The following is a 19,845-nucleotide window of genomic DNA, read 5'->3' on the forward strand; positions in this document are numbered from 1 at the left end:
TCTCGCAAATTAGTCTCTGTCTGTGCAATTAGTTTTATAATGAACTCATATTTAGTTTTTCAAGTTAATATTCGAACGTTCGATGCGACAGCGACTAAACTTTAGCCTCTGAATCTAAACCCATTTGACGTCCATGACAGGCAATCATGCAGGCATCCCATTTCCGAGCTCCGTCTTTGAGCTGCCCCTCCACCAACCTCTTTTGGGTACCGACCACGACCAGCGACCATAGCATTGCTCCTCGTCCACCAGCTGAGAAGATATCAAATCCCTATAAAAGTGCAGTGGATCGGAGAAACACACACATGGCATGCCTCGGGCAGTACGCTCCCAGAGTCGTCCCAGACTCCCAGTGGCCAAAAAAAGCTGTAGAAGAGAGACGCAGACGCACGCACGGACACAGACAGTAGAGTAGACGGACCGTCTACCGAGGCCACAGCAGGTAGCCCCGGCGCTGCCCAGGCGGCCAGCGCAGCGCGCGGTGAAAACAAGTTTACTGCTGCTACGGCACCAGCTGACGGCAGGCAGCTTAAAAGCTGTGACGGAGCTGGGGGAGATGATGCATGCTCACACATGGAGACGACGGGAAGAGGCCGGGCGGAGGAAAAGGGCTGCCTTGGTTGCCTTGCCTCGGAGTCGGTGCAGATCCAGAGAAGCACGCAGGCAGAAACGGCCCAACATTTGGCTCGTCTCGCATGCAAAAAAATCGCCGCCAATAATGCGACCCTGCCGCCGATGAGGCCGAGCACACCGTGCCGCGCGCGGCTCCCCCATCACCTTGTCCTGTGCCCGGCCGGACCCGACGACGGCGATGGACAAGGTTGGAGCATTTGGAGGGTGGGATTGCGATCGCATCCGATTCCCGCCGCCGCGCCCCACACTGTACCGCTGCCGACGAGCGCGGATATGCCCCCCGTAATCGTATGCATGCCACCGCATCGATGGTCATGCATGCATCATGCATGCTTCCATTCCGAGTGAATTCCAGACTTACCGGGTGTCACCGTCGTAGCTGTACGCGAGTCTATGAGATCGCTGCATTGACAGCCCTAGTTCACGATAGCATGGACCGTTCCACGCCAGGCACCCTCACACTGCGCTTTCACAACACAAACCCGTGTCAGATTCCAGCTGGTGAGTGATGACGTGATGATGAACACGTCTCGCGTGGACTGTCTACAGTCTAGTATGCATCTCTGGACCTGCCTTTCTCGAATGGATGAGTACGTGCGTCGTATTTGACTTATAAGCTATGATTTATCGGTCAACAAACAGTATTTTTCTCTCACACCAAATTAGCCGATAGTACTTTTAGCTATAGTTTATAAGTTAAACCAGACCAAACGAACAGAGCCCAGGCCTGCGCCCGGCGGCCCGGGGCGGCCGGCGGTCTCCTCCAGGCTCCAGCTCCAGGTCGAGGTGCATGCGCGGAAAACACCAAGCGGACCGCGCGCGGCGCCGGCGCCACATGCTGCACCCCGGCCGTTCCTTCGTTTCGTTTCCCATTCCAGGCCGGTGGCTCGATCGGCATCATCGCGACGGGCGCCGCGCGCGCGCGCATGACGACGACGACGCCCGCCAAAAGTCTCCGCGCCCTTTCCGTTTCAGCTCGCCCTGCGGCAAACCGTATCATCAGTTCACAGGGCTAGCTAGCTTCAGGCGGTTTGCATGCCGCGTGTTCCGTGCCGTGCCGTCGCAGGCCGCCAAGCCAGGTGATCGTCCATCGCAGCCCCCAACTGTGTGCCGTGAGGTCGACCGGGCGAGAGCTAACAAAAAGAAACGAGACAAGAGGAACTAATTGCATGCCGTGTGGCGCGCTCTCGTGATGCGTTTTTGGTCATAATAACTTGCAGTTTCTAGCTTGCGTCCTGCTCTCGCACTGCTCAAACACCGTTGTCCATTTCGTTCCATCCGTCATTATATATCTGCTAGTGCCCTATTAGGTTGTTGTTTGCATTTTTTGAACTTATATTGTAAAAGATTGGATGTGCTGTTCTTTTTTTTAAAAAAAAAATTAAAATGTCCAAAGTGCACTCATTTTTAGCTTTGGACTGCACCTTTGGTGGTGCAGCTAGTAATAAAACAAGATGTACTTCCGATTGTGAAACTCTTTCAGTTCCGATTTTTCAACCGGGAGCACGAATCCGGCACTAAAGGACCCCTCCTTTAGTCCCGATTCACCTTTAGTCCCGGTTGGTAATACCAGCCGGGACTAAAGGTTTTCTTTTTTTCTTTTTTTTAATCAGATATACCAACTTGGACAAAAGTTAATGATAGTGAAAATATTATTAACTAGTAAACAAACAAAAGCTTTACTTGTGCCTAACATGAAACTAGAAAGTCAGAATCTGGTATTTGCAAATCAAAAATCTACTACCAACCTACTTACGCCTCTGGTTCAAAATACTTGTTTTAACTTCTTTTATTATCTTCATTCAAAATACTTGTTGCTCTACAACGTCAAGGCAACTTTAGCCTATTTTCCAGTTTTTACACTTCCCTAATTTAACTAACTTCTTTATCCATGCATGCACACTTTAGAGAACACTAATTGTGGGTGAGATGGTCATTTTACCTCCTCCCTAATTCTTGTGCCCAACTCCAAAACAAGTATTGTGAATCAGATGGTATCAAGCCAAGAACCTACATGTAGGACAAACTAAAAGTGTGCTGTTATCAGACTTAACAGCTCCTGACTTGTTTCCTGGTAATTACTTTGAGATTTGAATGGGTCTATCAAATGTATTTGAACATATTATTTCAAATTCTATCAGGTGCAACCATACAAATAGAACTCAAGAAAGATAAATAATTGTAAATACATGTGAGTAAATATAAAAATAAATCTTTATGCATGTAAGTAAATATAGAAAGATAATATTTATACATGCAACATGACTTGGGGAAGAAATGGTAATTCAATGGAGATGGGTATCCACCTGAGGATCAAGAATGAAAGTTATGATCAAGACACAAATAGTATTTTTCTTAAAAATAGTTGTAGTGATCACAAGTTCATCATTCAATCAACTGGAGTTCAATTTGTTGCATTTAATTCTTAAAGGAGGTTGATCTCACCTCTAGCAATTGTCTCTTCATGGACAACTCTATCAATTTCATCTGTTGTAATTCCTGGTTTAATTACACGAGCAGCTGCATCTAAAACCTCTCTTGCAATCTATAAATGATAATACGAGATAAAGCAGAAAAGATTAGGAAAGTGAAATTATAATGTCACAACTAAGCACTCATTTACACATGCTGGGAACTTACTCGACATGTTTCTCTCATCCTTTCTATGAGTTCAGGGGTCTTAATCTACAGAGGCACAAAGAAAGCAGTAATCATCATAAATTTGTTCATGGAACATATGTGATACTCAAAAACCTCTGAAGGATTTTACCTCTACTCTTTTCTGCAAATCACTATCTGGTTCTATCTTGGGAATTCCCTAAAAAGTATTACAATGTCAGGGAGATTTGAAAGAGCATATTGCAAGAGATATCACTTCAAGTGGAATGGTGAGACGACACTGCATGCATACTGTGAAGGAAGAGACCCTTAAAACAACAGGAACTTACATCAAGCGCCCAATCAGGCTTCTCAATTTCATCTGGCACCACTTGCATCTTTGATATTGGATATGGTATCAATGGATTGAAAGACATAATCATTCAGTAAATGTGAGAAAGGTACTACCCAAATAGCTCATTCCTCCCACCCTAGATTATTAGCAAAGAATAAAGGTGCATTTATGTTCAAAATTTTCAATTTGTCAATGCTCTATTTTGGCGTGAAACTGTGAATGGAAAGAAATGTTCAACACCATGTTTACTGCATCCATGAAGCCACTTTGTTGCTCAAATATACTGGAACTCTCAAATGCGTAGTTTAATGCTAAAAGACCCATACATGGACAGTGCACAACCAAGTCAAAAAACCTATTGTGGCTATCAAGGATATGAAAAAATACCATTTCCACTAATAGAGGTATCTACAGATACTACTAACTACATACTGTGATGAAGTTTCCACATAAGGCCATAACTAAATGATACATGCCTTTAAAATATGCATAAGGTTTTATGCTCTGTGTTGTTAAAACAATCAAACTAGCTGATACTCATTCATCCAGAGAGCTTCCTACTATCATGATGTTCCAATGCAGTAAAACGAGAGAGAGGAGCTTGCCACTGACCAGAAAGCTGTGTTCTCACGAGGTAGCTTAAGTTCAGCACACTTGGGGCATATGAAAATCAACACACCAGAGCATAAGCAATGACTTGAAGAAACCAACATGTCTACTATGTGCTACTTTCCAAAGTATAACTCTGCTTTTCCAGCCATATATCACAGCAATGAACAATCAGAGCCACCCAGGTTCTGCTTCAATGTTCTAACTACAAGCAAATGAGAGCTAAAGACCCAATTTCTATAACTTAAAATAAATATCGTCACAACAAAGCCGCGTCAAACATCAATTCCTATTACTAGATGGACAGGTGTAGGGCGTCGAAGCAAAACGCAGCGGGTAAAACTCGACAGCAGATCACTGGTGGAGACAGGAAGCGATATGTGCCAAGCAAAGCGCAGCGGGGAAAAGTCGACAGCTCCGAGGGCTCCTTTCTCCATCCCGGCTGCCTGCACCATGCCAATTGGATCAGGCAGATCCGTAGACTGCTGGACCCGGGCAGGAAGGGCGCGGAGAACAGCAGAGAAGAGTCCCGTCCGGCTCACCTGTGGCGGCGGAGGCTAGGGTTCCGGCGGCGCGGGCGGCGGACACGAGGGGAAAAGAGAAAAAAAGAGGTGGACGAGTCAGCCGAGAGGGTTTGCTCGCTGCCTACGTGCTAAGAACCGAGAGGGTTGGAGACAGCAACCGGGACTAAATGTCCCTTTCTAGTCCCGGACGGAGCCTTCAGCCGGGAGTAAACTTTTACTCCCGGTTGGAGAGACCAACCGAGAGTAAAAGTTAACATTTAGTCTCGGTTGGTAGCTCCAACCGAAACTAAAGGTCCCATGCAGTAAAAGCCTGCCGTAGTAGCCGTTGGGCAGGGACCTTTAGTCCCAGTTGGAGCTATCAACCGGGACTAAAGGTTTCTCTAGTCTCGGGCACGAAAAATACCGGAACTAAAGCCAAATTTCGAAGTGGATGAAAAGTCGTTTCTCTACTGGCGTGGCATGCATCAGTCATCAGTGGTCCGACGCCCGACGGTGTGCAGCATGCGCCTATACGCGACGACATATATACGCTGTTTTCATGACCCCTCTGCGGTCTGCCCCATGCAAAATGGACCGTCCAGTGCAGATGGAACTTCGGCGGCATGCCAAAATACACAATTTCTACAGGAGCGCGACCATCCTTGGACGCAGACACAAGCACACTACGTACGTACGTTTGCACAGCGAAGAGACCAAGCTGCAGCCAGTGGCGAAGCTGAAACAAAATTTGTGGTGGTGCACACAAGTATAACCTTGTAGTAACATCATTATCTGAGAGCTCGTTAACATGGTCAAAACAGGTCATCTAATGCTTCACTATTTTTCTACCATGGTGCCAGTGCACCACCGTAGATGAAGGTGGCTTCGCCAGTGGCTGCAGCTGAAATTCAAACAGAACGGTCTGTCGGTCTCTGTCTCTGAAAACCGGAGAGTTTCTGAACCAGAGTTTACAGGATCACACTCGTGCCTGTAAACGCATTGGATACGGACACATATAAATGTATACTTTTATCTTGATTTTTATTTATGTAACCATAGATACTATTTGTTATGTCGGATGTAAATTGATATTAGCATTATATGTCATATCGGATTCTGAGTATCTAATATGATATATGAACATAGTATAGATATTGAATATTCATACTGATTATCTATATATACTCCCTCCGTCCTAAAATGAATGCAATTCTAGGTGGGACGGAGGGAGTACTTGTGTGTAGGCATGTTTGGATCAGCTATGACTGATTACTAGTTGGAGCTAAAAGTTAGCCTAAATCAGATGGAGTTGGTTATCTAATTGGCTAACAACCAATTGAAAGCTTTGTAAAATGAGCTCACCTATTCAGATGTGTTAGGGCTAATCTTAATTAATTTTAGCTAGCTATAAGAGTTAGCCCTTAGTATCAAACATAGTACTTTGTATAGAGCTTCAATTAGGACTGTATACGTACTTGTTTTATTGCATACTAACTCCATCCATAAAATAATACAACTAGGGATTTGTATAAAACAAATTAGTTTTTACTTTATAAATGGTATCAATATTTATATCTCTGACTAAGTTTATTACAAAAATATATCTAATTAGTTTTATGATATTTTTTTATTAAACTTCAAATTACTCTTCCTCGTGTGAACCGGGGGAGTACCTAATAAAGCGCGCATGTGCGACCTGAACCTCCTTCGCCGAGCTAGTATGAAACAAAACTGCGTGATGGTGATCGATCGCATGGCCAACCTTGCAACCCCTGCCCGCACGGTGTTCGAGGAGAGCCCCAACGGGGCAGACCTCCCTGCGGCAGGCTGGCCTAGGCTAGCAGACGGGGAGAAAGACCAGCGCGACATCGAACACGGCGGCAGGGGGAGGGCCGGAGCCCGGAAGCTAGGGCGCGAGAGGAACGGCAGCATGGGCAACGGCAGGTCGGTCGGCGACGCAAAGCGGGCGGAGGCCGACTGGCCGATCGAAACCCCACGCGGACGGCCGCCCCGCCCCTGCCGCTGCCCTCGGTGCCGACAAATCCGCTACGCTAGCCGGCCGCTTCCGCGCGCGCCACCCATGTCGCCGGACACCCGCAATAATTCACGTCTTGCACAAATCCACCACCCGCTCCCAAATCCAAATCCTTCCCTCCATGCCCAGCTACCTGCACTGCCCTACCCACCAGGCCACCACCACCCCCACCCGTTCGAGAAGAGACAACTCCTCCCTCCCCTCCTAGTCCCCTCCTCTCACTTTCACACTCTCTTTAAGGATCCCAGGCCTCGCCTATGGCTCCTCCTCCTCCTTCCTGTTCCATTACACAGACACGGTGCACTCTACAGTGCAGCAGCAGCAGCTGCTAATCCTGCCCTTCCTGTTCCATTTATTGGAGCCCTCGCTGCTCGTAGTCGTAGCTCCAGCTGCTGCTGCCGCCGCCACAGGGAGAGCTAGCGAGGACGTATAGCTAGCTGTAGCTGCTGCTGCGTGGACGGTGGACGGAGGACGGAGGGGGGTTGCTGTTGCAGGCTCGCAAGTCGCAGCTGCCGCCTCAAGGAGGGGCTCATTACTCCCTTGTTGCGTGCTGCAGTTATTGCCACCGCGCGCTACTGTATAGAGACGCCTTGCCAACAAGATCTCATGGAGAGGATGCAGCTGCAGCTGCAAGGGCCCATCGCCTCTTCGCTGGTAAGCTCACCTACACACCCAGGGAGCTGAGGAGGCAGGCAATGGAGTTATGGAGCAAGCAGCTTCCATTTCCAGCGGCAGCTTCTCTCTGGAGGAAGCTCGTCGTAAATGCAAAGGAATATTAATTCCCCTGCTCCTGCTGCATGCCGCTGCCGCTTCCTTTCCCTTCCCTGCCCTCTCTTGTTCCTCCTTTTCTCCTTCCCTAATGTCGTCGCAGTGGCGGCAGCTCTGCCGGCACGCACGCACAATTCAATGCGCGCCACTGTACTCGATGCTCTTCCTAGGAGATCGACTACTAGGAGTCTCTTTTGCTGTTGTACTTGCTGCTCCTGTTTCTCGATCGGCTTGCTGATGATGTGCCTTTCTTGCTCCCCTTCCGGCGATGGCGTGGCGACGACGGTGGCGGTAATGGAACAGTGGGCGGACAAGCAGCAGCAGCAGGCGGCCAGCACCAGCGCCGCGGCAGCGGCAGCGCAGATGCCCTTCCTGGCGCTGCTCCAGGGCGCCGGCGTCGTGGTGGAGGCGGAGGAGGAGCAGCAGCAGCATGACGGGCGCAAGCGGCAGGCCTTCGCGCGCGCCGTCTCAGACCTCGACCTGCTCGAGAGCTGCGTCACGCAGGCGGTGGCTCCTGCGGCTGCGGCGGCAGCGTCTGCGCCCGTGTCCAGCAGCACCGAGAGGCGGCGGAAGCGGCCGAGGCCCCGCGCGCGCGCCGCGCCGCCGCCGGAGAAGCGCAGGAAGCCCGAGGAGGCCGAGAGCCAGCGGATGACGCACATCGCCGTGGAGCGCAACCGGCGGCGCCTCATGAACGACCACCTCGCCTCGCTCCGCTCCCTCATCCCCTCCTGCTACATCCCCCGCGTAAGCCAAAGCCATGCAACGCCCATGCAGACGAGACAATGCTGCATTCCGATCCGTACGTCTCTGACGATGCAACGATTTGCATGCAGAGCGACCAGGCGACAGTGGTGGGTGGCGCGATCGACTACGTGAAGCAGCTGGAGCAGCAGCTGGTGGCGCTGCAGGCGGCCGCGGCCGGGCGTCGCGGCGGTACCGGCGCCGGCGCAGCTGTGGCCACGGCCGCGTCGGCCGCGTCGGACGGCGTGTTCGTGTCCCCGCAGTACGCGAGCTACTCGGACTCGCGCGGCGGCCTCGGCGCCGGCGTGGACGTGGAGGCGACGGCCGCGGTGGGCGGGCACGTGCGCGTGCGCGTCGCGGGGAGGCGGTGGCCGGGGCGGCTCGTACGCGCCGTCGCCGCGCTCGAGGACCTCCGCCTGGCGGTCTTGCACCTCGCCGTCACCTCCGTCGGACATGACGCCGTCGTGTACTGCTTCAACCTCAAGGTCAGCGAGAAGTGTCATGCTCATGCATGTCCCGTCTCCTCCCACGCACTTCCATTGCTTGTGTCCTCGTCCCGTCCTCGTCCCTCGTTTTCCCCTAATAATGCGTTTGACTGGTGCAAAGTGCAAAAGAGTACCCCTTTTTTTTCTTTCCCGTTTTGTGTTAAAAAACTGCACTTGATTTGAAATCCACCTGTGCAAATGTGCAAGAGAGTACTCTATATTTGAGAAAGAAAAAAGTGACTTTAAAAACTGCACTTGATTTGAAATCCACCTGTGCAAAGTGCAAGAGAGCACTCTATGTTTGACAAAGAAAAAACATGACTTAAATTCGGGAGGAGTTTTTTTTTAATTAGAAATTCGGTACGAGTAATTTCTTTGCATTTCGTTTGAAAAAAAATGTGTATAGACGACAATGCTGCAGTAGGAGACTAGGGAGTACATTTTTTTTCTTCGTTTCCTATAGTTTTTAATTAGAAGCATGAAGCATCCTAAATAACAACCTCTAGTGCTCTTTTTTACCCAACCACTTGGAGATGCTCTTAGAACATGATATTAACAAAGAAACTCGGACTTAATTATGGGACAAAACTAGCATTGTCTAATAATACTTTTAATGTTGTATTACTAGTATGATACTAGATATCATATATACTAGTAATTAATACTACATTAGCAGAATTATCCAAGTATTTTTTATTATAAATTTGGTAGGAGTAAATTCTTTGCATTTCACTTTAAGAAAATAGTATGTTCATGACATTGCTGTAATTTATGGCCATGTTCGGCTGGTCTATAAGTCGTTTGTGCTGATTTGTACGGCTGGTTTGTTGGGAGAGAAAAATACCTTACCATAGCTAATAAGGCGGCTTATATGAGCAGCCGAACATGGCCTATTTTCTTTCACGCTTACTAGGTGTCAGTCGTCTGAATTATGACTTTTGTTGAGCAGACATGTTTTCCTCCGTTTTCATTGCTTGTGAACACAATACCAGTATCAATAGTTGTTGCTAACTGTTGCCTGAAAATAAGTTATATTTCAGGCACCTAAGATATAGCAAATTCCATTTTATTTGTTTCCAATAGTTTTTAGAAGCATCCTAACTAACAACCTTTAGTGCTCTTTTTCACCCAAACACGCTCTTAGAACATGACGTTAACAAAGAAATTCAGACTTAAATAAATTTGGGACAAAACTAGCATCATCTAATAGTACTGCCAATGTAGTAGTATTTCTATTATGATACTGCAGTATATCTTTGTGAGATTGCGCTACACGCTGACATGCACATGCACTCGATGCAAGCTGCAGCAGCAGCCATGATGGTTGCAGAAAGCGAACGGATTGTTTTTCCTCGTGGAGCGTTGCGGTTGCGTGGGATCTCTCAAACCAAACCGCCGTGCAGTGCATGGGTCTCGACGCCTTGTTCGTTTCTGTTAGGCAGGGCTTGGAGTATGTAGATGGAGTGTTCGAATACGATGAGCCCCTGGTGGCCTGGTAGGCTGCTTGTACTGGTGGCCTTGCATTTGGTACAGGCAGGCATGAGACTTGACACCACCGTCCACCGGGCTCAAGTTACAGACAGATTAGCCCTTACAAACCTTAGCTTTCCCTGCCTGTCTGTTTCCCTCTTGTCCTTGGAATCTGCGACGCAAAACACAAGAGAAGAGACCACAGCTCTCGCTAGCTCTGCATGCCTCTGTGGCGCGCTCGGCTCGCCCCTAACCTTATACTACACCACTTGCTACTTATAAAGGTGCACATGTCTGTGTGTACGTGCAGATGGAGGAAGGGTGCGAGGTGGCGACGGCGGACGAGGTGGCGACGGTGGTGCACCAGATCTTCGCCTACGCCGCCGGCGCATGCTGCTGACGACGGCGGCAGCCGCGGAGGACGGGGACCGGGGACGGTAAGTCAAAACCACGGAGGCGGGGCAGGCACGAGTCATGTACACGACGAACGCGGGCGCAGAGGAAAGGACGACGGCAGGGCCACCGGCCACCAGAGGAGAGGAGGACATGCGTACGTGGAGGTAGAGCAGGGGCAGCGCTAGGGGACCAAGCACGCTTGGCGCAGGTGCGGCCACCATGGCAACGGCTGCGCTGCATGCAGTGGTCCATGCGTGCAGCGCAGAGACGAGCAGGAGAACTCTACTGTAACTTGACTGTTGTTTACTTGGCTGGCAGGAATGGTGAAGAGTGAAGACTGTAGCTAGACTGAAGGCTGAAGAGAGTGGTACAACAGTGTTGGGGTGGCAGGGCTAGCTGTAGACCTGTAGTTTTTTATCCCTTGTCTTTGGAGAGCCATGCATCCGTGTGTGTGTGTGTGTGTACGGTTTTATATAGACCACTCTCAGTATCGATCGTGTGTGTACGTAGTTCAGCACTGCTGCTGGGTTCCCTGTTTGCAGTTGCGCGGTGCCGTGCAACCTTCTGGCCTGAGCTGGCTCTGGCTGCAGCGTCGGCCTCTGATCTCTCCGCGGCAATGCAAGCCCCATCTCTGCGTGGCGTGCGTCTGCATGACGACTGCGGCGCCGTGCATGTCCTCTGCTGTCGTCGTTGCCGCGCCGCACCCGTCTGCATGCTTCTCTCTGGGAGGACGGGGGACGGACAGGCTTTGCCTCACCGGGTGCTGTCGCCATGTACAGATGCCCTCTCCTGTGTGTGCCAGGCTGAGCGGCGCACGCCACACTGCCACAGGCCTACAGTAGTGTACTATGCGACTGCGACTCTGCGCGCAATGCAAGCTAAGGGGCCGCGGCTCGATCGGCCATGGTGGCCGGTCAATGCGCCCATGCCATCCACTGGGGCGAAAAGCTTTTGCCCCGATCCGCCGATCCATCCATCCTTGCCCTGCGCCGAAACCAAACCGAGCGTGGACGGACGTGCCGTGCCGTGCCCCGCTCCGCTCCGCGCGTCCCGCGTCGCGAAATCATTCTCGGCGTGCTGCCCCGCACCGCAGCCCGCAGGCAGGCAGGCCGATGAGCCGAGCCAAAAGCTGCCGTGCCGCGGCCGCCGGCCCATGCGTGTGCGGTGCAGCCGTAGCGGCGTAGCCTGTAGCATAGCTGCATGTAACCTGCCGCGCGCGGCGGGTCACTGTTGGTGCGGTCTGTTTCCCCCACCGGCGCGCTCCGGGCCTCCGGGGCTTTCGCAGCATCGCTGTCGCTCTGTCGGTCTCGGCACGGCGAGGATCGGATCGGAGCACCGTCGGCCGCCGGTGGCGTCGGGTCGGCGAGCCAAGTCAAAACAGAACGGAGGGCGGCGTACCGTTCGTTATTAATGCCGCCGCGGGTACGTGCACGCACGCACGAGCAGGACTGCATGACACGAGGGCCGGGCCGATCGCCGATCGCTGCCTGCCTGTGTGATTCGGCGTACGTGCGTGAAGTCACCCATGTCCATGTGTGCAGCAGCGCCAGCGCCTGCTTCCTCATGTGCCCGCCATTAATGACCTGGCGCCGTGCTTCAGAGTCCACCACTTGAGGCCTTTTCATCTCCTCTTCCTCTTTTCCTCTTCCACTTGTTAGCCCTTGTTTACTTCCACCCTAACTTTTAAAAAGTTGCTACAGTACCTATCACATCGAATGTTTGCGGTCCGTGCACGGAGCATTAAATATAGACGAAAAGAAAAACTAATTGCACAGTTTGGTGGAAAATTGCGAGACGAACGTTTTGAGCCTAATTAGTCCATGTTTGAACACTATTTGCCAAATAAAAACGAACGTGCTACAGTAGCCCCAAAATCCAAATTTCTCCAACTAAACAAGGGCTTACTAATACTTGCAAGGAACTTGACAAGCCAAGCCGGCCGGGCCGTGCGCCTAAGGCTGGACGAAAAATTCGAAGCTCGTTAGCTCGCTCGGCTCGTGGCTAGCTCGACTCGGCTCGGCTCGGCTCGTTATGATAACGAGCCGAGCCGAGCCAAGATTTTAGCTCGTTAGCTATAACGAGCCAAGCTTCTAAGAAAAAAGTATCAAAACTTATATTAGTTTTTTTATTACTTCATGTCTTGCACTTTACAATTGACTGATAACTGGTCTAGACCCTATAAATTGACTGGTAACTGATTTAGATGCATTTCTTTTATATTATTATTATTCTCAAACTTTAGATAAATGCAAATATTATATTTTGTGTATTTTTTATACCTGGCACGCGAGTTTAATAAGCCAGCTCGAGCTTTTAACGAGCCGAGCCGAGCTGGCTTTCTGGCTCGTTAGGATAACGAGCCGAGCCGAGCCAAGCCGAGCCAGCTCGTTATCTAGCCCGTGCTTGGCTCTAGAGGTGTTGCGGTGCTAGGCTCTAGAGGTTGGACTTGGACCATGCCAGTCCGGCATAACACGGTCCTCATGTGTTTCACGTCGTACTTCAAACTTCTAGTCATGTGAGACATGTCGGGTCAGGTCATATATTTGTTAGTTGATCTCCACCAATAGGCCCAACGGACTATTGGTCCCTTGGATCTACGCCCTGATCGGAGGCGCCCAACCCTAATATGGTTGGTAGGCCCCTGTCGCACAGCACTATAAAGAGAGATGTGGGGACTAGGGCTCGGATGACAAGGTTGACCGGAGCCGCCATTACCACCTACAGAAAACCTAATCCGATCTAAAGTGAGTGTTGCCAGTGACGGGAAGCCCCACCGACTTCGCCCTCGCCACAGCATCGCCACCACGACGCCTACGATGCCACGGTACCGGCGTCCACGCTGTTGCGGGCAACTGCGCCAGGGCGAAGACTAGGGCTACCAAGGGCTACCAAGGTACACCAACAGATGCCCTTTTACCCGCTAGATCTACACCTAAAGTTTAGAGTTTAATCTAACAATGGTATCGGAGCCAAGGTTGCCTAGTATGGGGTAAAGCATTGAAAAGAAATCATAGAAATCGCAAGGGGTTCGATTCGTTTTGGATTGAAACCCTAACCCTAACCGGGTAAAAGAAAATTGAAAAGAGACCGGGGGTGGCGGACGTCACTGAACTCCCGGTCACCACCGCCACCGCACGGGGAAAGGTGCCGCACCGTTGTCTTCGCCGGTGCGCTGCAAGAAAAGATCAGAGGGTTCAACCGAACCCAAGCCAAAAGAAAAATGAATCAGGTTAATCCTAACCCTAACGAAACCCTAACCCTAACCCTAACCCTAATCCCCAATCGGCAAAGAACCAAGAAGAAACAGACAAGAAAGCAGAGAATCGATCAGATCCAGTTCAGATCTGAGAAGAAAGAGGGTTTTCCTAACCCTAACCCTAACCCTAACTGGGTGAAAGAAAGAAGAAAAGAGAGGGATTCGGCCTAGAAGAGAATCAAAGCCGAACCCTAAACCCGTGAAGACCCTCTGGGGAAGAAGAACAGCGGGTCGGATTCCGAACCCTAACCCTAGATCTAAACCTAATCCCCAACACCGGTTCAGATAAGAGAAGAAGAATCCAAATCCAAAAGAAGAAGGGGACGGGGAAGAAGAGGAAAGGGACCTACCTCGTCGTGCGCCGGGCTTACCCTTCGCCGGCGCGGGAGAAGAAGGCCGAACCGGGGGAGCTGTTTTACCCAGGCTCGGTGAAGGGGGAGCTGTGGCTAGGCCGCTCGACGGTAGCGCGCTGACCCGCTGGGGAGCGCGCACGCCGGCGAGGGGCCGGCAACGACGCCATGGCTGCCTGCTCCACTGCTCACTCTCGCTCGGTGCGCCGTGCGACTGAGAGAGAAAGGCAGAGAAGAAATGGACTAGGGTTAAAGGGGGCCGGCCGTGTGGGGGAGCGAGGTCTCGCCACCGCGAACGACGGCTCCATCTCTCAGAGAGAAGAGGGAGAGGCAAATGACGCTTGGGTTACGGGAGCCGATGCGGCGCTGGTTTTGACCGGCCGAAACGGCCGCTCAGTCGTCTGATTCAATCCGACGGCGGAGAGTAGCCAGACCGGAGGCCGACCCAGGTGGGCGCTCACGGCCGCGCGGCTTTGCTGGCCCAGGCCCACGTTGCGGTCCACGAACACAGCGCGCGCGAGAGAGAGACGGGCCGGCCTAAGAGCAGAGCTGGGCCAGGCCACTGTGCCAGTTCCGGCCCAAGATCAGTTTTTTCTTTTTTGTTTTCCAGTAATTGCTTATTCTGGATAATGAAAAATAGCTCAAAGAAAATAGAAAAAAGTAAATTTTCCTGTGGGTGAAATTCAAGAAATTGAGTATATGTTTTCCGCTGCTAAAGAAATTATTTAATGTCTAGTTATTTTGAACCAACGTGATATTTAATTGGAGAAAAAGAGATTTTGACATGATTATGATGTTGTTATTTTCTGACCAACATTGTTAATAACAATATTGTAATTTTAATGATTTTATGCATTAATTCTATTTCTGCCCAACGGTGATATAGAATTAGTGTATAAGAACAGTTGTAAATTTTAATGATTTATGCAAGGCATGCAATTGTTGTTATTTTTATGTTGAGGGAAAAGATTGACCTAGTCTTCATCTTGACTGAGGTGGACTGGGTAGTCACCTCACCGTGTCCCACTGAAGTTGTGGCATCGGCGAGGGAGACAAACGAGGCTGATGCCGCTTAGACAACTAAAGAGAGGGATTTTGAATCCCAAAAGATGTCATATGACCTTGAGCATAGGAAGTAGGTCACTGCCAATAAGAAATTTTTGGTTGTGATAAAGAACACGATTGAGTCTGCAATTGTGGGCTCAAACCCAGAGTGTGACACGGTCACCGAGTACCTCGAAAGAATAAAGAGCAGTTCACTGGCTCTTCAAAGACATATGCTACTCAGCTGATAAAGCAGCTGGTGACAGAGAGTTACTCTAGAAATGGTGGCATAAGAGAGCTCACGATGCGTCGTCAAAATTATGGCACTATCGTTTAGGCTATATTTTCGAGGGGGAGAATAGAAAGACTAGTTAAGAATAATATTCTTCTTCCATTAGAGCTCTCGGATTTAGAACAATGCAGAGAATGCATAAAATAAAAGTATGTAAAGAAAATTAAGAAAGATGTCAAACGAAGAGCATGAATTTTACAGATTATTCACATAGACATCTATGGTCAATTTTTCTGTAAAGAGTGTGGATGGTAATGATTCGTTCATAATATTCACAGATGATCACTCCCGTTATGTCTATATTTATCCAATTAAAGAAAGAACCAAAACATTGGATAAATGTAGATATTTAAGGCAAAAGTTGAAAACCAACGCAATTTAAAGATTAAGATAGTTAGGTCTGACCGTGGGGGGGGGGGGTACTACGGTCGGCATACCCCATATGGCCAAGTTTCTGGACCTTTTGCAAGGTTCTTACAAGAGAATGACATAGTAGCCTAGTATTCTACATCGTGCGAACCTCAGTAGAATGGAGTAGCTGAAAGACGCAATTGTACCCTGATGGATATGGTGCGCAGTATGATAAGTTACTCCACCTTACCATTGAGCCTGTGGATGGAGGCGTTAAAAACCGCCATTCATATTCTCAATAGAGTACCAAGTAAGTCAGTGTCCAAAACACCGTATGAGTTGTGGATAGGAAGAGTACCCTTACTAAACCACTTACGTGTGGGGGGGAGTCCTGCTGAGGCTAAAGTATTTAACCCAAAAATTGAGAAGCTAGATCCCAGATCCCAAAATAGTAAGTTGCCATTTCATTGGCTACCCAGAAAAGTCAAAAGGTTTTCGTTTCTACTGTCCAGACAGACATACAAAGTTTGTGAAAACGAGACACGTTGTCTTCCTAGAGGTTGAAATGATGAGGGGGAGCATGGTAGCTTGAAAAATTGACCTTGAAGAGAAGCGAGTGTATGCGCCCACTCCGATGATTCATGAGCCAATTTTCTCACTACATGCTGTCGCTGCACCGACAGTGTAAGATACTGTGGTGCCAGCACCTGTTGTTATTCTGCTTGTGGCAACAATGAATGACGATGAGGATCTTGTTCTTCAGGATCCTATAGAACCTATTGCCACACATGAGGGGAGCAACAACAGCCTCAAACAGAAGATGTGCCAAATGTGGAAGGCCCTAGAAGGTCTCAAAGAGTTAGAAATCAGCTATTCCTGCTGATTATGAAGTATACAATACTGAGGAATTTCAAATAGAGGATGATCCCACCTCATTTGAATAAGCCATGAGAAGTGATCATTCATCAAAGTGGCTTGAGGCCATAGAAGATGAAATGAAATCAATGAATGTCAATAAAGTTTGGGATTTGGAGATAATTCCCAAAGGAGCAAAAACAGTAGGCTGTAAATGGGTCTACAAAACAAAACTTGACTCTCAAGGGAATATAGAGAGATATAAAGCGCGACTTGTGGCAAAATGCTTTATGCAAAGAGAAGGGATTGATTACAATGAGACCTTTTCTCCAGTCTCATATAAGGATTCCTTCATAATCATAATGGCATTAGTGGCACATTATGATTTAGAATTACATCAGATGGATGTAAAGACAGCATTTCTCAACGAAGACTTGGAGGAAAATGTTTGCATGGAAGGAAAAGAACGAATGGGATGTCACCTAAAGAAATCCATTTATGGATTAAAACAAGTTTCAAGACAGTGGTACTTAAAGTTTGATCAGACAATAAGGAATTTTGGGTTTTAAAGAGAATGTAGAGGATAATTGTGTCTATGCAAAGTTTAAGAATGGGAAGTTTATTTTCCTTGTCCTGTGTGTGGATGATATCTTACTTACTAGTAGTGATGTCAGTCTACTACTGGAGACAAAGAAGTTTTTGTTTTCAAAATTTAATATGAAAGATCTTGGTGAAGCTTCATTCGTTCTAGGGATCGAGATTCACCGAGATAGAAGTAAAGGGGTATTAGGACTGTCATAAAAGGCATACATAGAAAAGATCTTAAAGAAATTTTGTATGCACAAATGTAGTCCCTTACCTGCTTCTATAGTCAAGGGCGACAGATATGGGGATTTTCAATTCCCTAGGAACCAATATGAGATCGATCAAAGGAAAGTGGTTCCATATGCTTCAGCTGTCAGAAGCTTTGCAATATGCTCAAGTATGTATGCGCCCTGACTTGACAATTGTTACCGGGTTACTTGATAGATTCCAGAGCAATCCTAGAACAGAACACTAGAAAGTGGTAAAGAAAGTCTTACGTTATTTGCAAGAAATGAAAGGCCTCATGATAACATATAGAAGATCTGATTCACTCCATATAGTGGGATATTCAGATTCTGATTATGCGGGAGATGGTAGAAAATCCACGTCTGGATATGTATTCACTCTCGCAGGGGGAGTTATTTCATGGAAAAGCTCAAAGCAAACCGTCACTACATCATCCACAATGTATGACAGTTTGTAGCGTGTTATGAGGCAACGGGGCAGGTGAACTAGCTAAAGAAGTTCATACCCGGTTTGAAGGTGGTTGACGACATCTATAGACCACTTAAGTTATACTGCGATAATAATTTGGCAGTACAATATGCTCACAACAATAAGTCAAGTGGTACTACCAAACACATTGACATAAAGTATTATGTTGTGAAAGATAAAGTCCGGGATCATGTCATAAGTCTTGAGCATATAAGTACCGAAAAGATGCTCGCGGATCCGCTTACAAAAGGCTTACCACCCAACGTGTTTAGAGAACATATAGCTAGCATGGGTTTAAGGGAAAGCCTAAAATTCCTGGACAAAAAAGGCCCAAAGTTAAGTACCTATTTTAGAACAGAGTGGTGTGTTGTAGCTGTTAAATCTATCGGTAATTGACCATGACGATGAAACATGCTCTATGCACTAATCTGTAATGGAATGAACAAAAGTAAATGATATGAAATTAAAAGATGGTATTGAGATCAAGGTGGAGAATGTTAGTTGATCTCCACCAATAGGCCCAACGGCCTATTGGGCACATGGATCTGTGCCCTGATCGGGGGCGCCCAACCCTAATATGGTTGGTGGGCCCCTGTCGCACATCACTATAAAGAGAGGTGTGGGGACCAGGGCTCGGATGACGAGGTTGGCCGAAGCCGCCGTTACCACCTACAGAAAACCCAATCCAATATAAAGTGAGTGCTGCCAGCGACGGGAAGCCCCACTAACTCCGCCCTTGCCACAGCATCGCCACCACGATGCCTACAACGCCACGCTACCAGCATCCACGTTGTTGCGGGCAACTGCGCCAGGGCGAAGACTAGGGCTACCAAGGGCTACCAAGGTACACCAACAGATGCCCTTTTACCCGCTAGATCTACACCTAAAGTTTAGAGTTTAATCTAACAATATTAACACTATAACTCTTTCGGTTTAAACATGAGTCTTTACTTTGTCTTAAGCACACCCTATAGCTTGCCGACCCTGTCTTACTATTGTGCCGGCGGCCCTCAGAATATGTTTTTTTTGTGTGTGTGCGTTCTCCTCGTCACTATTTTTATGATTTTTTCATGAATTCCATAATTCTTTCTAGAATTGGAGGAGTATATGTTTACACCAAAATTTGGAAGAAGAGTCACAGGGACTCGAAGGCTCCCGAGGTCATGTCGTCAGGGAATCAATTGCGTGCAGATCGGAACCAGCTGATTCAAGCGCAAAACTAGAGTCGTCTTTTTGCAGATAGCGACAGCGGATAATGACGAAGGTTATGATCGACGCCAGGACGAGACATGCTGGACTCTACAAAAAGGGAAAGATTAGAGTCCAAGTTATCTTAAATTAGGAATATTTTTGTTTATGCCAAGGATTGTAACGAATCGTGCTCGAGTAGGATTCATGTTTAGGTCCCGGGTATAAATATCAAAGCCCCGGCTATTATAAAAAGAATCAATCAAATACAAGTCAATTACTTTTTTTGGCTCCGGCCACCCCTTAGGAGTAGGAGTAGAGTAGATTTCGGCGAGTTCTTCAGCGAGTACGGCTGCATCGATCCAGTCGACCTCCACTGCTTGTCTGTAACTACTGTCATGGTTTATACCTCTGTTCGTATAGCTGCATCGATTCGTTCGACCCCCACTGTGACTCTAGTATAGGCTAGTTATCGACTCTTGTCTAATTCAAGTATGGCCTGTGTGATTTTGCCTCACACCCCACTGCTTGAATTAGATCAAGGTCAAGTTATTGGCTCTACCTTAGTATGACAGTCTTTGGTAGATTCATTAACTTACCGATATTGTATATTGCTT

The 19,845-nt window shown here is 48.4% G+C and overlaps 1 protein-coding gene across 2 annotated transcripts; it reads left to right on the top strand.

The window, feature by feature from the left end:
* The first annotated feature begins 6,929 nt into the window (after positions 1-6,929).
* LOC136509868 (transcription factor bHLH57-like) lies at positions 6,930-11,079 on the top strand. 2 transcript variants are annotated; one of them, XM_066504458.1, is made up of 4 exons: positions 6,930-7,387; positions 7,805-8,245; positions 8,335-8,727; positions 10,508-11,079. In XM_066504458.1, exons 1-4 carry the CDS (start codon positions 7,340-7,342, stop codon positions 10,595-10,597), a joined length of 972 nt encoding a protein of 323 aa, XP_066360555.1. In that variant the 5' UTR covers positions 6,930-7,339; the 3' UTR covers positions 10,598-11,079. The 2 variants fall into 2 exon arrangements, with proteins under 2 accessions (XP_066360555.1, XP_066360547.1); XM_066504450.1 differs by lacking the exon at positions 6,930-7,387 and having other exon boundaries at positions 7,404-8,245.
* Positions 11,080-19,845: the final 8,766 nt, after the last annotated feature.

This window comes from Miscanthus floridulus, chromosome 1 (genome assembly GCF_019320115.1).
Source record: "Miscanthus floridulus cultivar M001 chromosome 1, ASM1932011v1, whole genome shotgun sequence".
Classification (NCBI taxonomy): domain Eukaryota; kingdom Viridiplantae; phylum Streptophyta; class Magnoliopsida; order Poales; family Poaceae; genus Miscanthus; species Miscanthus floridulus.

Coding starts and splice junctions, on each gene's coding strand:
- LOC136509868 (XM_066504450.1), top strand. CDS start 7,496: ATGCAAAGGAATATTAATTCCCCTGCTCCTGCTGCATGCCGCTGCCGC. Junction 8,246..8,334: donor CCTCCTGCTACATCCCCCGC/GTAAGCCAAAGC, acceptor ATTTGCATGCAG/AGCGACCAGGCGACAGTGGT. Junction 8,728..10,507: donor TGTACTGCTTCAACCTCAAG/GTCAGCGAGAAG, acceptor GTGTACGTGCAG/ATGGAGGAAGGGTGCGAGGT.